At 58.0% G+C, this 13,280-nt stretch overlaps 2 protein-coding genes across 2 annotated transcripts; both read right to left on the bottom strand.

Annotated features, from left to right (window-relative positions):
* Window positions 1-506: 506 nt before the first annotated feature.
* On the bottom strand, window positions 507-1,558 carry LOC127021828 (inositol 1,4,5-trisphosphate receptor-interacting protein-like 1). The gene is given in 2 exon segments (XM_050905097.1): window positions 507-961; window positions 964-1,558. Coding segments are annotated over 2 exon segments (1,050 nt in total).
* Window positions 1,559-9,316: 7,758 nt separating this feature from the next.
* On the bottom strand, window positions 9,317-12,579 carry LOC127022161 (inositol 1,4,5-trisphosphate receptor-interacting protein-like 1). Its single transcript, XM_050905608.1, is given in 4 exon segments — window positions 9,317-9,357; window positions 9,360-10,236; window positions 10,238-10,371; window positions 12,282-12,579. Coding segments are annotated over 4 exon segments (1,350 nt in total).
* Between the last annotated feature and the right edge of the window lie 701 nt (window positions 12,580-13,280).

Below are 13,280 nucleotides of genomic sequence, written 5' to 3'. Positions count from 1 at the left end.
TTACCATAAAAAGGCTCATCAGGTATGGTCAAAGAGCAAGTGGCTGGGAGGTGAGTTCTGCTTTCGCGACATCTCTCTGACGTTCCTCCTTGCTGTGTACAGGCTGTTATGAAGCTAGACTAGCTGCTGAGGACCCTAGGAAGCCTGGACATCGTCCCAAAAGGACACCACAACTGGTATCCCTAACTGGGCATATCCTCCTAGGCCAGCAAGAACATAGAGAAGAGGTAGAGTCCCTTGCCGCAAAGAATATCAGTGAAAGGAGCAAGTGATCTACAGTGGGAAGGTGAAAGTGAAAATCTACTTAAAATATTAATCTGTCTAAACAGTGGCTACAAGAGTGTGGTCTTTGTCTCTTGTCACTTAGCTAAAAAAGACAGGATGGTCAAGCACACGTATTATCATAGCAACAGTTTATTTTCCAGGAGGGTAGTGTGGCTTAAGACAGTCAGTACTGCACTCCACAGGACAAAATAGGACTGAAAATCAGAAATCCACGGGGTGTCCTACTCAAGGCTCAGGAAGGAGTCTGAGTCGTCTAGCGGCACCCCAAAAATCACCTGAATGGACAAGGTTTCCTGTCCATTCGTTAGCCTGAGCTTGCAGGAGCGTGTAGTAGGCAGCACTGTCAGCTGGCAGCAGCGTGACTGAGGCACAAGCTTCCAGGCGTCTTTCACCAACATCTGGAACCAGCAGGCGGTTTTCTCGATGTCTAAGTACGAGTCGGTGCAAAGGGTGTTGAGAAGGCTGGGGCCTTGACTTTTCAGCTCATCCTTGCTGTGGTGGAGGAAGCACAGTACGTCCTCCACCAGCTGCTCCCTTAGGCACATGCACTGCAGCTGCACACGGAGGCAGGAGTCGCTGGTCAGCGTCTCCTTTGCGGTGCCCGGCTCCAAGCAGAAGGCGTGCCCAGGGGGAGGCTGCAGGGGCACGAGCAGGCGGTAGAGGACATTGTCCTCCAGGCACTCCACCCTTCATAGACACAGCCCACCCCAATGGCTGGCTGCAGCCGTGGCTTGAAGTTATTCCCGGAAAGTCTTTGGCAGGCACTAAGAAGCTCATCTACCAGCTCCTCCACCAACTTGCACGTGTCAGCCATGTACGACACTGGCCACTGGATGCGATCGACCACACATCTGCCCAGATCCCCTGTGCCACCAGAGTCGTCGTCATCGTCGCCGTCTTCTTCTACCTCCTCCTCCTCCTCCTCCTCGCCTTGACTTCCAGGGCTGACCTGCTTGCAGCCACTTCCTGGCTTATGGCTCCTTTTTCTGGTCCTCCAGCAGAGCCACAGGAGCAGGAGCAGGGCTCCTGCCCCAAGAGCAGAGGCCCAGAACCACCGTTGCTGGGAGGTAGCGAGGAGCAAGACTTTCCTGGCCACCCCATTCTGCTCCTGGGTCTGCTCTATATCCTGCAGCAGCTGAGTCATCTTCCAGCTCAGCTGCTGTGCGAGGTGCTGCACGAGCCTGTACGTGGCCACGTGCAGCTCTTCACCCGGCTGCAGTGTGTTCTGGACAATGCCCAGCGCAGCTAGGGTGAGGAAGACAACGACAGCCATGGCCTGCAGGAGAGGGAAGAGAAGGGGTCTCAGCGGGGCTGGGCAGGAGGGAGTTGGCAGTGGGGGGAGCAGGGGCGGGAGCCACAGGGACCTGGTGAAAGGTAAGAGAGGGGGCGAGGGAGCTGGGAGGCAGCCATCCCCAGCGGCAGCACCGTGCCCTGCCCAAGGTGCTCTCCTGAGCAACTGGACCCTCACTCCAGGGTGAGACCCCCCCAGGGGCCAGCATTTTTGCCCTGGCCCTCATCCAGCCCAGCCTCCCCGCCGTGTGCACACTCACCGCTGGCCCAGGCTGCACTGCAGCAGCCCTGCCCACTGGTGCCCCTGGTGACAGCCCAGACATTGTGACCCGTCCCCTGTGCTGTCACAGGCTCCAGACCCGCATCACAGATCGCCTCTCCTCTCCTCTCCTCTCCTCTCCTCTCCTCTCCTCTCCTCTCCTCTCCTCTCCTCTCCTCTCCTCTCCTCTCCTTTCCTTTTCTTCTCCCTTCTTTGTTCCCATTTTGCCTTCCACTCTATTCTGCTCCCCTTTCTTCTGTTCTCCCATTTCCTTTCCTCCCCCTTTTCTTCTCCCTTCATCCCTTCCTTTTTCCTGCCGTTCCTTGCTGGACGGGCCAGACGCAGGGGGTTTCCCGCTGTGATGCAGGGGTGAAAGGACCACAGTCAAGCGGCCTTTCTGCACGTCTTCTCTTGCAGACGCATGGGCTGGAGGGCTGGGAGGCGCTGCCCCGCAGCAGGGTCACACGGGGAGAAAGACTGCAGCCCTCGTCCAGCCCAGCCTCCTCCCTGTGTGTGCACTCACCACTCTCCCAGAGCTGAGCATCTGGTGATGCATGGACAGCCTCACTGTCCGTGGACACTCAGCCTGCCCAGTAGCTGGCCCCTGCATCCCAGTCTCCCCAGTTGCTGGCCCCTGCACGTAGGAGCCCCCAAGGCCGCAGCCCTTGTCCACTTGCTGGTACAGACCGCCCCACACCCTGCGAGCCGCACGGGACTCCCCTGGTCCCAGAGCTGACCCTCCGTGCTCTCACCACGAGAGACACCCAGGGTCTCTCACACCCAGGGCTGGCGGTCAGAGACCCACTGACCCCCTTGCTCCCAGGCCGCCTCACCTGCTCACCGGCTCGTGCGGCTTGGTGTTCGCTGGCCATCACACTCACTCACTCACTCACCCGCACTCGCTCCAGTCGCTGCCCAGGGACACAGGGACCCTCCGCCCCGTGGTCTGACCCCAGCTGCTGCACTCACACCCCGCCCACACACGTGCACGCAGGACAGAGAGCCCTCACCCCGGACAGAGCAAGGAAGGCATTTAATAAGGACACAGGACAGGCTGCGCTGGTCAGGCGCAGGGCATGGCCAGGCAAAGCGCACTGGCAAGGCGCTGGCAGCCGGGTGCCGCTGCTCTCACTGTGCCGTGCAGAAGCTGCAGCAGAAAGCCCTGCGCAGAGCCCGACAAGCTGTCCTGAGGACAGAGGGCCTTCGCCGGCGAGCTGGGGTGCGCGGGAGGGCGGCGATGCCTATGGAGGAAGGAAAGCTGTAGGCGAGGCGCTGGGCGGGGATAGGTGCTCGGTGCCCCTTGTGGCCGCGACCTCTGGCCAGGGCAGAAGCTGCTGCCTCTGTGTCAGCGTCCTCTGATGGGGCAAGAGACACGCTCTGGGTGTCGCCGTCTCCCTCTCCTGCAGCGTCTCTGTCAGGGACGTCTTCCCACTCTTCCTCCAGGTCCTCCAGAGCAGTCTCACGGGTTACGGGGCCAATAGGGGCAGGCCCCTGGCCCTCAGCCCCCGCTGCCAAGTGCCGGTCACCCAGGATGCCCTGAGCAGTGCCCACAGCTTTGGCCCTGTCATCTGCTGCCTGGAGCATGGCCGCAGGCAAGGCAGGAGCCCACGACAGTACATCTTCAGGCGATGATGCGGGGAGAGGCTCACTGTGCCCTGGTCCCCAGGACCTCCGGCCAGGCAAAAAGCTGCTGGCTCCACGTCTGAGTCCGCTGATGGGGCAGGAGACGCGTGCTGAGGGTGGTCATCTGCCCCTCCTATGGCATCTCGGGCCATGCTGCCGTTTGAGCCGGGCACCTCCTGGCTGAGTCTCAGCAGGCTGGGGCTGCGCCAGATGGTATGAATAGAGATATTTTCCTCCAGCTGACTCTGTCCTGAGAGGTCTTCAGATGTTTTGTCTTTGTCCTCTTCCTCCATCTGCTCCGCGTGCTCCATCTTGAGTCGCATGACCACAAGATGCTTCGGGGCTTCCACAGGCCGTGGGCGCAGCGGCTTGCCGTGGACAAGTCGTAAGGGTGGTAGATGATGGGCCTGCCTTGCCACTGGCCGTGCCCAGTGCCCTTTGCCGGTGCACTTCGCTGAGGAACCTGGTGCACGGGGCTCGCCAGCAGCCCTGGTGCCCCCTGGAGCGTGGGGACGAGGCCCTGGCTGAGCTGCAGGGGCCTTGCCATGCCTGGCGGTCTGCACCTGGGCTGTTCTTGTAGGTGTTGCCAGAGCAGCGGTGTGCGCAAGGTGCCCCTGTGCCGCCAGCTGCTGGCCGGGTCCCCGGCTTGCACCTACAACGCGACTCAGGACCCCTGACACCAGTGAGTGGACCGTGGACTCCAGAGCCACGTCACAGGTTCTGCGGCCGTGTGGGGCAGGCCCCCTCTCTCAGCCCTCGCGGCCATGCCCCGATCACCGAGGATGCCCCGAGCAGGTGGGACAAGCTCTCGGTGGCTGCTGGCCGTGGGGCCCACGGCATGTGCTCTGCCTCTCCGAGAAGATCCGGAGGCTGCTGCTGCTGGAAGAGCGGGCAGCTTGGGGACAGCTGCAGATCCTGCTGTTGGAGCTGCAAGTGTGTACCGGGGTGCAGCTGCCTGCGTCTCTTCAAGCCGTGGGAGAGGCAGCAAGGCTGGCGTGGGCACTCTTTGTCCCCGTGTGACCCTGCTGCGGGGCAGTGCCTCCCAGCCCTCCAGCCCGTGCGTCTGCAAGAGAAGACGTGGAGAAAGGCCACGTGACTGTGGTCCTTTCACCCCTGCGTCCCAGCAGGAAACCCCCTGCGGCCGGCCCGTCCTGCCAGCTCTGAGGGCAGTGCTCGGCCCCAATGGCGGCTGCTGCCCTGCTCCCAGAGCCGGCTGGGGAGAGGGCTGGTCCCGGCGCAGCCCGCCACCGGGTCTCGGGAGCACCCCCCGGCATGGCCGGGCAGCCTGCCGGGCACAGCACGAGGCTCTCAGCTTGCTGGGGGGCCGGTCGCACCTGTCCCCTCTGGCACCTCCCGCCTTCCCATCGGCACCTCCCAGGGTCAGGGAGGCAGTCAGCCTGGTCTCCCTCAAGGTCCCTACCTGTGTGCAATGGCTGCGAGTGCTCTGTGAACTCGCTGGGCAGGGGAGTGGTGGCAGCCTGTCCCCATGGAGGGACGAGGCTGTGGTCCGGCTGCGCTGCGGCGCTGCCTGTGGCTGCCTGCGACGCACCTGTGGGAGAAGGAGGCGGTGTGGGATGGAGGCGGCTGTGTCAGCACAGCGACCCCTGCGGTGCTGGCAAGCCCGGCCCCGGCTTCAAGGCAGCTCCTGGCCACTCCAGCCAGGCTGAACTCGGCTCTGCACTGCTCTCTGCCTCTGGGGCGTTGCTGCGGGGCTTCGTGGGCCACGGCCGTCCCAGAGCCGGCCCTGCCCCAGAGAAAGCCCTGGGGTGTGGCATGGCTGTGTGCGGGCCGGAGGCGCTCAGGGCTGGCCGTCTCGCCCCCGGCCGTCCCCGTGTCCCACCACCCGCCTCTCCCTCCAGCCCCGTCCCTCACCTGGCGGTGCTCCTGCAGGCGCCGCAGCCCCTCGTCAGGCTGGGAGCGAGCATTTGCCTCCTGCTTGTTGGGCATCTTCGGGGTCCTCTGTTGGACGCCTGCCACGGGCACCCGGGGGAGATGCTGCCTCCTGACGGAGCCGCTCTCCTGGGAGTGGGCACCCTAGGGCTCTGGCCGCATAAGAGCCCCCACGGCTGCCGTGCGGACCCTCGTCACAATGGCCTCTGGGCATGATGCTGCCCTGGTCACAAAGGCCTGGCGGTCACCGTGGAGACGCCCACACCCGTTTGACAGCAGCCCCCTGGCGACAGGGACTCACAGGTCCACAGCAGGGTGTGGCTCGGGAGGCACCTCGGGCGTCCTCTAGTCCAGCCCTGCTCTCTCCCCCCTGTGGCCTTTGCTGGACATTTACCCAGAAGCGCCCCCAGTCTCGCTGACAGGCTGCGCTGTGGCTGCGCTGGGGCCGTTGCGGAGCCAGCTAGCACCGGCTGGCACTGGCTGGCACCGGCCGTGTCCGGCACAGGGCAGCCCCCTGGTTTTGTTTGTAAAGGATGTCACCAGTGTTTGTAAATCCGACTAGACAAGAGTTTAACTAAGATGAGAAAGAGATGTACCAACTGCAATGTGTTGAGGAAAGCTGACCTGAAAACCAAGGGTCTTCCAAGAAACCCTCAGATGCTGGTGTCTGCAATGCACGTACGTATGTGTATTTCTCAGTTCCACTAAGATCTTCATACCTGGACATTTTTACGGTCCGCTTCAGTTAAAAACGTTTCTTTTTGAATACTGGTAGTCTTCAAGTAACAGCACTGAAGATGGTGTTCCTAATTAGGGTGATCACCCAGTTGTAATGATTTGATTTCAAATTTTGAATGATATTATAACTAAGCTAACATTTTAATAAATAGCAAGGCAGGTCTGGAGAGCAGGTTTATCTGCAGTCTGCTATTAAATACTTGCATGTGTGCTGGGTTCAAGGAACATCTTGCCATCTTCTGTGGCTTTAATACAGACATATAAAAAGAAGACTGTGTTTCTAAAGATCTTAAGAACATTGAAGGTCAGACAAAAAGTTGAGTAAACAGACACTCTTCTAAAACTATCTTCTGATCTTGTTCGAATATTGTGCTTTTTTCTTCAGAATTTTTACTTAATCTTTTAAATTAACCTCACAATAATAAAGACGATAGAGTATAGAAATGCTAAAATGTAAGGTGAAAGGCATCAGCTTTTTAATTAGCCACCTGTATGCTTATTTTGCTAAAGATTACAGTCTGTCTCGTGAACACAGGTACATGAAGAAACCAAGAGATTGAGTACTTGTGCTGTGAATTAACAGAAAATGTGAGCTCTGTTTTGAGCTCTGCTGTTGATCTGCCGCTTGATCTTGGGCAAGTCATTTCACCTTTCTCTGCCACTGGTGGGTGTTGTTTTTTTTCCCTGTTCTTCTGCCTCATCTGGCTATGCTGAATATTCCTCTGAACAGCTTTTCTTGGTGTGAATGGCCAGTGCTGAGCAGTGTGAAGCCCTGGTCATGGCTACTGTGCTATGAAAGGTGCCTAACTCTTCAAAGCCTGAGTTACTCTGAGGGCAGCTTGAGGCCGGTATTGGACTCAGCACAGAGGGATGCTCACTTGGAAAGGCGCTGCCCAGGGAGCCCAGCATTCCTGGCTTAAGTCTCCATCGCAGGGACAGGGGTGATGCATGCGAGCGCATGACTGTCAAACACGGAATTTCATCCTTGCCAGTGGCGAGGGAACACAAGACAACATGAAGTGCTCAAACAATTGATTTCAGTGCAAACGTCTTCATTGAAATACTTCCTGCAAATAAAAGGCTTGTGGTCTCTGACAATGAGATTTCATCGCACAAATGCACCTCAATGTGAGAGCAATTGCCTGCGCTGCCAAAGGGGGTCCATGCACCGAGAGCAGCCTGCGCTGAGAAACCATCCCAGGATGCCTGCATGAGAGCTGCGTTCCTCACCCCAGCTGCAGTGGAGACACAGTAAGACATCTGCGGGCTTGCACACCCAGTCAGGGTAGAGCTGTCTAATGAATTACCACCCGCCTGCTGACCCGAGAGTTATCTGCATGCTCAAAGCCCATGGCGAATGGGAGGCAGTTTGACTCAGTTCAGCAATAAAAGATGGATAAACTTAGATCAGACTCCTATAGCTGTGGGTTAGTAGCTTGCACATAAATGACTCCCACGACTGAGCCCCTGTGCAGTGATTCGCTAAGGCCACTGAAACTTGAGTGTGCCTGTACACCAAATACTGCTTGCATGTGCAAATTTGGGTCAAAATTTATGAAAATCGTGTGCCACAACTTTATATTTGCAGCAATTAAATAATCTACCTATTTTCTAAGGAATGCTAAGGCGCTATCAGTGACCTCCAGTTTTACCTCCACAACCAAACGACTAGGTGAAGCTGCAGCGGAACAGCTAAGTATTCAGTGTTTTTCAAATCAGGCCAATAGTCTTTATATATCCACTGGATTGAACTGTGGCTGTATAATCTCATATTTTCCTTAAACTGAGGTGCACAGAGATAGCACTAGTTTTAACATGGACTTCCTTTTCAAATATATCACTCTAACACCAATACATGCCGGAGGAAATTGAATCTTGGAAGTCATAAGGTTGTGGGGCTTGAAAGCCAATAAAGTGCACTGAAGATCCCGCTTAAAAGAATAATTGTTTCGCAGTCTGGATTCCTGTATTCCACTGCACTTCAGAAATTTTTTAACATAGTTCACGCAGGTCAATCTCTATTGAGCACTCAAGTTATTTTACAAGTGAAAAAACCCAATGTGAATGGATCAACAGGACTGCAGTCTCTGCACTTGTATTAGCAGGGAATTTTTGTTTTTTGGGAAATGCTTGAAATTTTTCCTCCTAGTTTCGTGACCCAAACCTGGAGAGCTGAGCCATGCTTTTCCTTTCTGCCATTGGTAAGAAAGTTTGGATTATTCTCCTGGCTTCTGAGGGAAACATTGTTACTGGGCAGCTGTCACTGAGAGACAGGTTACATTCAGTTTGATAGATTATGCAATTGTCCTGGTTCTGACATAACTGCAGCATCGTCTCAGCAACTGTAAACACACAGCTGCAGGAAACATGCACTGGGGCGGCAAAGGAAGAGAAATCACTTCTTCAAGGGGAAAAATGAAATCTGGTTCAAACCTCATGAAATCAGACTGTATTTGGTTTTAAGGCATTGTTGACTTGGTCTTACAGCTTCTCTTCCTGTTTCTTCATTGCTGGCATTTATTGATGATCCTCAAAGCTAGAACCTCTCACTGAGATGCTGAACAGATACCTGGAAGGAAGCCTTTATAGGTGAAATGGAGCTGTGTATGTGTTAGTAACCTCGCAGCAAAACCTAGGATTCTCAGCTATAAATGGATGTGCTAGTTAACGACAAGGTTTCACCCCCTATCAATTTGTTTTCTTGATTTAGATCCTTAGCATTATTACCATAAAAAAGGCTCATCAGGTATGGTCAAAGAGCAAGTGGCTGGGAGGTGAGTTCTGCTTTCGCGACATCTCTCTGACGTTCCTCCTTGCTGTGTACAGGCTGTTATGAAGCTAGACTAGCTGCTGAGGACCTAGGAAGCCTGGACATCGTCCCAAAAGGACACCACAACTGGTATCCCTAACTGGGCATATCCTCCCTAGGCCAGCAAGAACATAGAGAAGAGGTAGAGTCCCTTGCCGCAAAGAATATCAGTGAAAGGAGCAAGTGATCTACAGTGGGAAGGTGAAAGTGAAAATCTACTTAAAATATTAATCTGTCTAAACAGTGGCTACAAGAGTGTGGTCTTTGTCTCTTGTCACTTAGCTAAAAAAGACAGGATGGTCAAGCACACGTATTATCATAGCAACAGTTTTATTTTCCAGGAGGGTAGTGTGGCTTAAGACAGTCAGTACTGCACTCCACAGGACAAAATAGGACTGAAAATCAGAAATCCACGGGGTGTCCTACTCAAGGCTCAGGAAGGAGTCTGAGTCGTCTAGCGGCACCCAAAAATCACCTGAATGGACAAGGTTTCCTGTCCATTCGTTAGCCTGAGCTTGCAGGAGCGTGTAGTAGGCAGCACTGTCAGCTGGCAGCAGCGTGACTGAGGCACAAGCTTCCAGGCGTCTTTCACCAACATCTGGAACCAGCAGGCGGTTTTCTCGATGTCTAAGTACGAGTCGGTGCAAAGGGTGTTGAGAAGGCTGGGGCCTTGACTTTTCAGCTCATCCTTGCTGTGGTGGAGGAAGCACAGTACGTCCTCCACCAGCTGCTCCCTTAGGCACATGCACTGCAGCTGCACACGGAGGCAGGAGTCGCTGGTCAGCGTCTCCTTTGCGGTGCCCGGCTCCAAGCAGAAGGCGTGCCCAGGGGGAGGCTGCAGGGGCACGAGCAGGCGGTAGAGGACATTGTCCTCCCAGGCACTCCACCCTTCATAGACACAGCCCACCCCAATGGCTGGCTGCAGCCGTGGCTTGAAGTTATTCCCGGAAAGTCTTTGGCAGGCACTAAGAAGCTCATCTACCAGCTCCTCCACCAACTTGCACGTGTCAGCCATGTACGACACTGGCCACTGGATGCGATCGACCACACATCTGCCCAGATCCCCTGTGCCACCAGAGTCGTCGTCATCGTCGCCGTCTTCTTCTACCTCCTCCTCCTCCTCCTCCTCGCCTTGACTTCCAGGGCTGACCTGCTTGCAGCCACTTCCTGGCTTATGGCTCCTTTTTCTGGTCCTCCAGCAGAGCCACAGGAGCAGGAGCAGGGCTCCTGCCCCAAGAGCAGAGGCCCAGAACCACCGTTGCTGGGAGGTAGCGAGGAGCAAGACTTTCCTGGCCACCCCATTCTGCTCCTGGGTCTGCTCTATATCCTGCAGCAGCTGAGTCCATCTTCCAGCTCAGCTGCTGTGCGAGGTGCTGCACGAGCCTGTACGTGGCCACGTGCAGCTCTTCACCCGGCTGCAGTGTGTTCTGGACAATGCCCAGCGCAGCTAGGGTGAGGAAGACACGACAGCCATGGCCTGCAGGAGAGGGAAGAGAAGGGGTCTCAGCGGGGCTGGGCAGGAGGGAGTTGGCAGTGGGGGGAGCAGGGGCGGGAGCCACAGGGACCTGGTGAAAGGTAAGAGAGGGGGCGAGGGAGCTGGGAGGCAGCCATCCCCAGCGGCAGCACCGTGCCCTGCCCAAGGTGCTCTCCTGAGCAACTGGACCCTCACTCCAGGGTGAGACCCCCCAGGGGCCAGCATTTTTGCCCTGGCCCTCATCCAGCCCAGCCTCCCCGCCGTGTGCACACTCACCGCTGGCCCAGGCTGCACTGCAGCAGCCCTGCCCACTGGTGCCCCTGGTGACAGCCCCAGACATTGTGACCCGTCCCCTGTGCTGTCACAGGCTCCAGACCCGCATCACAGATCGCCTCTCCTCTCCTCCCTCTCCTCTCCTCTCCTCTCCTCTCCTCTCCTCTCCTCTCCTCTCTTCTCCTTTCCCTTTTCTTCTCCCTTCTTTGTTCCCATTTTGCCTTCCACTCTATTCTGCTCCCCTTTCTTCTGTTCTCCCATTTCCTTTCCTCCCCCTTTTCTTCTCCCTTCATCCCTTCCTTTTTCCTGCTGTTCCTTGCTGGACGGGCCAGACGCAGGGGGTTTCCCGCTGTGATGCAGGGGTGAAAGGACCACAGTCAAGCGGCCTTTCTGCACGTCTTCTCTTGCAGACGCATGGGCTGGAGGGCTGGGAGGCGCTGCCCCGCAGCAGGGTCACACGGGGAGAAAGACTGCAGCCCTCGTCCAGCCCAGCCTCCTCCCTGTGTGTGCACTCACCACTCTCCCAGAGCTGAGCATCTGGTGATGCATGGACAGCCTCACTGTCCGTGGACACTCAGCCTGCCCAGTAGCTGGCCCCTGCATCCCAGTCTCCCCAGTTGCTGGCCCCTGCACGTAGGAGCCCCCAAGGCCGCAGCCCTTGTCCACTTGCTGGTACAGACCGCCCACACCCTGCGAGCCGCACGGGACTCCCCTGGTCCCAGAGCTGACCCTCCGTGCTCTCACCACGAGAGACACCCAGGGTCTCTCACACCCAGGGCTGGCGGTCAGAGACCCACTGACCCCCTTGCTCCCAGGCCGCCTCACCTGCTCACCGGCTCGTGCGGCTTGGTGTTCGCTGGCCATCACACTCACTCACTCACTCACCCGCACTCGCTCCAGTCGCTGCCCAGGGACACAGGGACCCTCCGCCCCGTGGTCTGACCCCAGCTGCTGCACTCACACCCCCGCCCACACACGTGCACGCAGGACAGAGAGCCCTCACCCCGGACAGAGCAAGGAAGGCATTTAATAAGGACACAGGACAGGCTGCGCTGGTCAGGCGCAGGGCATGGCCAGGCAAAGCGCACTGGCAAGGCGCTGGCAGCCGGGTGCCGCTGCTCTCACTGTGCCGTGCAGAAGCTGCAGCAGAAAGCCCTGCGCAGAGCCCGACAAGCTGTCCTGAGGACAGAGGGCCTTCGCCGGCGAGCTGGGGTGCGCGGGAGGGCGGCTGATGCCTATGGAGGAAGGAAAGCTGTAGGCGAGGCGCTGGGCGGGGATAGGTGCTCGGTGCCCCTTGTGGCCGCGACTCTGGCCAGGGCAGAAGCTGCTGCCTCTGTGTCAGCGTCCTCTGATGGGGCAAGAGACACGCTCTGGGTGTCGCCGTCTCCTCTCCTGCAGCGTCTCTGTCAGGGACGTCTTCCCACTCTTCCTCCAGGTCCTCCAGAGCAGTCTCACGGGTTACGGGGCCAATAGGGGCAGGCCCCTGGCCCTCAGCCCCCGCTGCCAAGTGCCGGTCACCCAGGATGCCCTGAGCAGTGCCACAGCTTTGGCCCTGTCATCTGCTGCCTGGAGCATGGCCGCAGGCAAGGCAGGAGCCCACGACAGTACATCTTCAGGCAATGATGCGGGGAGAGGCTCACTGTGCCCCTGGTCCCCAGGACCTCCGGCCAGGCAAAAAGCTGCTGGCTCCACGTCTGAGTCCGCTGATGGGGCAGGAGACGCGTGCTGAGGGTGGTCATCTGCCCCTCCTATGGCGTCTCGGGCCATGCTGCCGTTTGAGCCGGGCACCTCCTGGCTGAGTCTCAGCAGGCTGGGGCTGCGCCAGATGGTATGAATAGAGATATTTTCCTCCAGCTGACTCTGTCCTGAGAGGTCTTCAGATGTTTTGTCTTTGTCCTCTTCCTCCATCTGCTCCGCGTGCTCCATCTTGAGTCGCATGACCACAAGATGCTTCGGGGCTTCCACAGGCCGTGGGCGCAGCGGCTTGCCGTGGACAAGTCGTAAGGGTGGTAGATGATGGGCCTGCCTTGCCACTGGCCGTGCCCAGTGCCCTTTGCCGGTGCACCTTGCCGAGGAACCTGGTGCACGGGGCTCGCCAGCAGCCCTGGTGCCCCCTGGAGCGTGGGGACGAGGCCCTGGCTGAGCTGCAGGGGCCTTGCCATGCCTGGCGGTCTGCACCTGGGCTGTTCTTGTAGGTGTTGCCAGAGCAGCGGTGTGCGCAAGGTGCCCCTGTGCCGCCAGCTGCTGGCCGGGTCCCCGGCTTGCACCTACAACGCGACTCAGGACCCCTGACACCAGTGAGTGGACCGTGGACTCCAGAGCCACGTCACAGGTTCTGCGGCCGTGTGGGGCAGGCCCCCCTCTCTCAGCCCTCGCGGCCATGCCCCGATCACCGAGGATGCCCCGAGCAGGTGGGACAAGCTCTCGGTGGCTGCTGGCCGCGGGGCCCACGGCATGTGCTCTGCCTCTCCGAGAAGATCCGGAGGCTGCTGCTGCTGGCAGAGCGGGCAGCTTGGGGACAGTTGCAGATCCTGCTGTTGGAGCTGCAAGTGTGTACCGGGGTGCAGCTGCCTGCGTCTCTTCAAGCCGTGGGAGAGGCAGCAAGGCTGGCGTGGGCACTCTTTGTCCCCGTGTGACCC

Source organism: Gymnogyps californianus, chromosome 14 (assembly GCF_018139145.2).
Source record: "Gymnogyps californianus isolate 813 chromosome 14, ASM1813914v2, whole genome shotgun sequence".
Classification (NCBI taxonomy): Eukaryota; Metazoa; Chordata; class Aves; order Accipitriformes; family Cathartidae; genus Gymnogyps; species Gymnogyps californianus.
The sequence above is the reverse complement of the archived record's forward strand: the minus strand, read 5'-3'. Positions and strand labels throughout refer to the sequence as shown.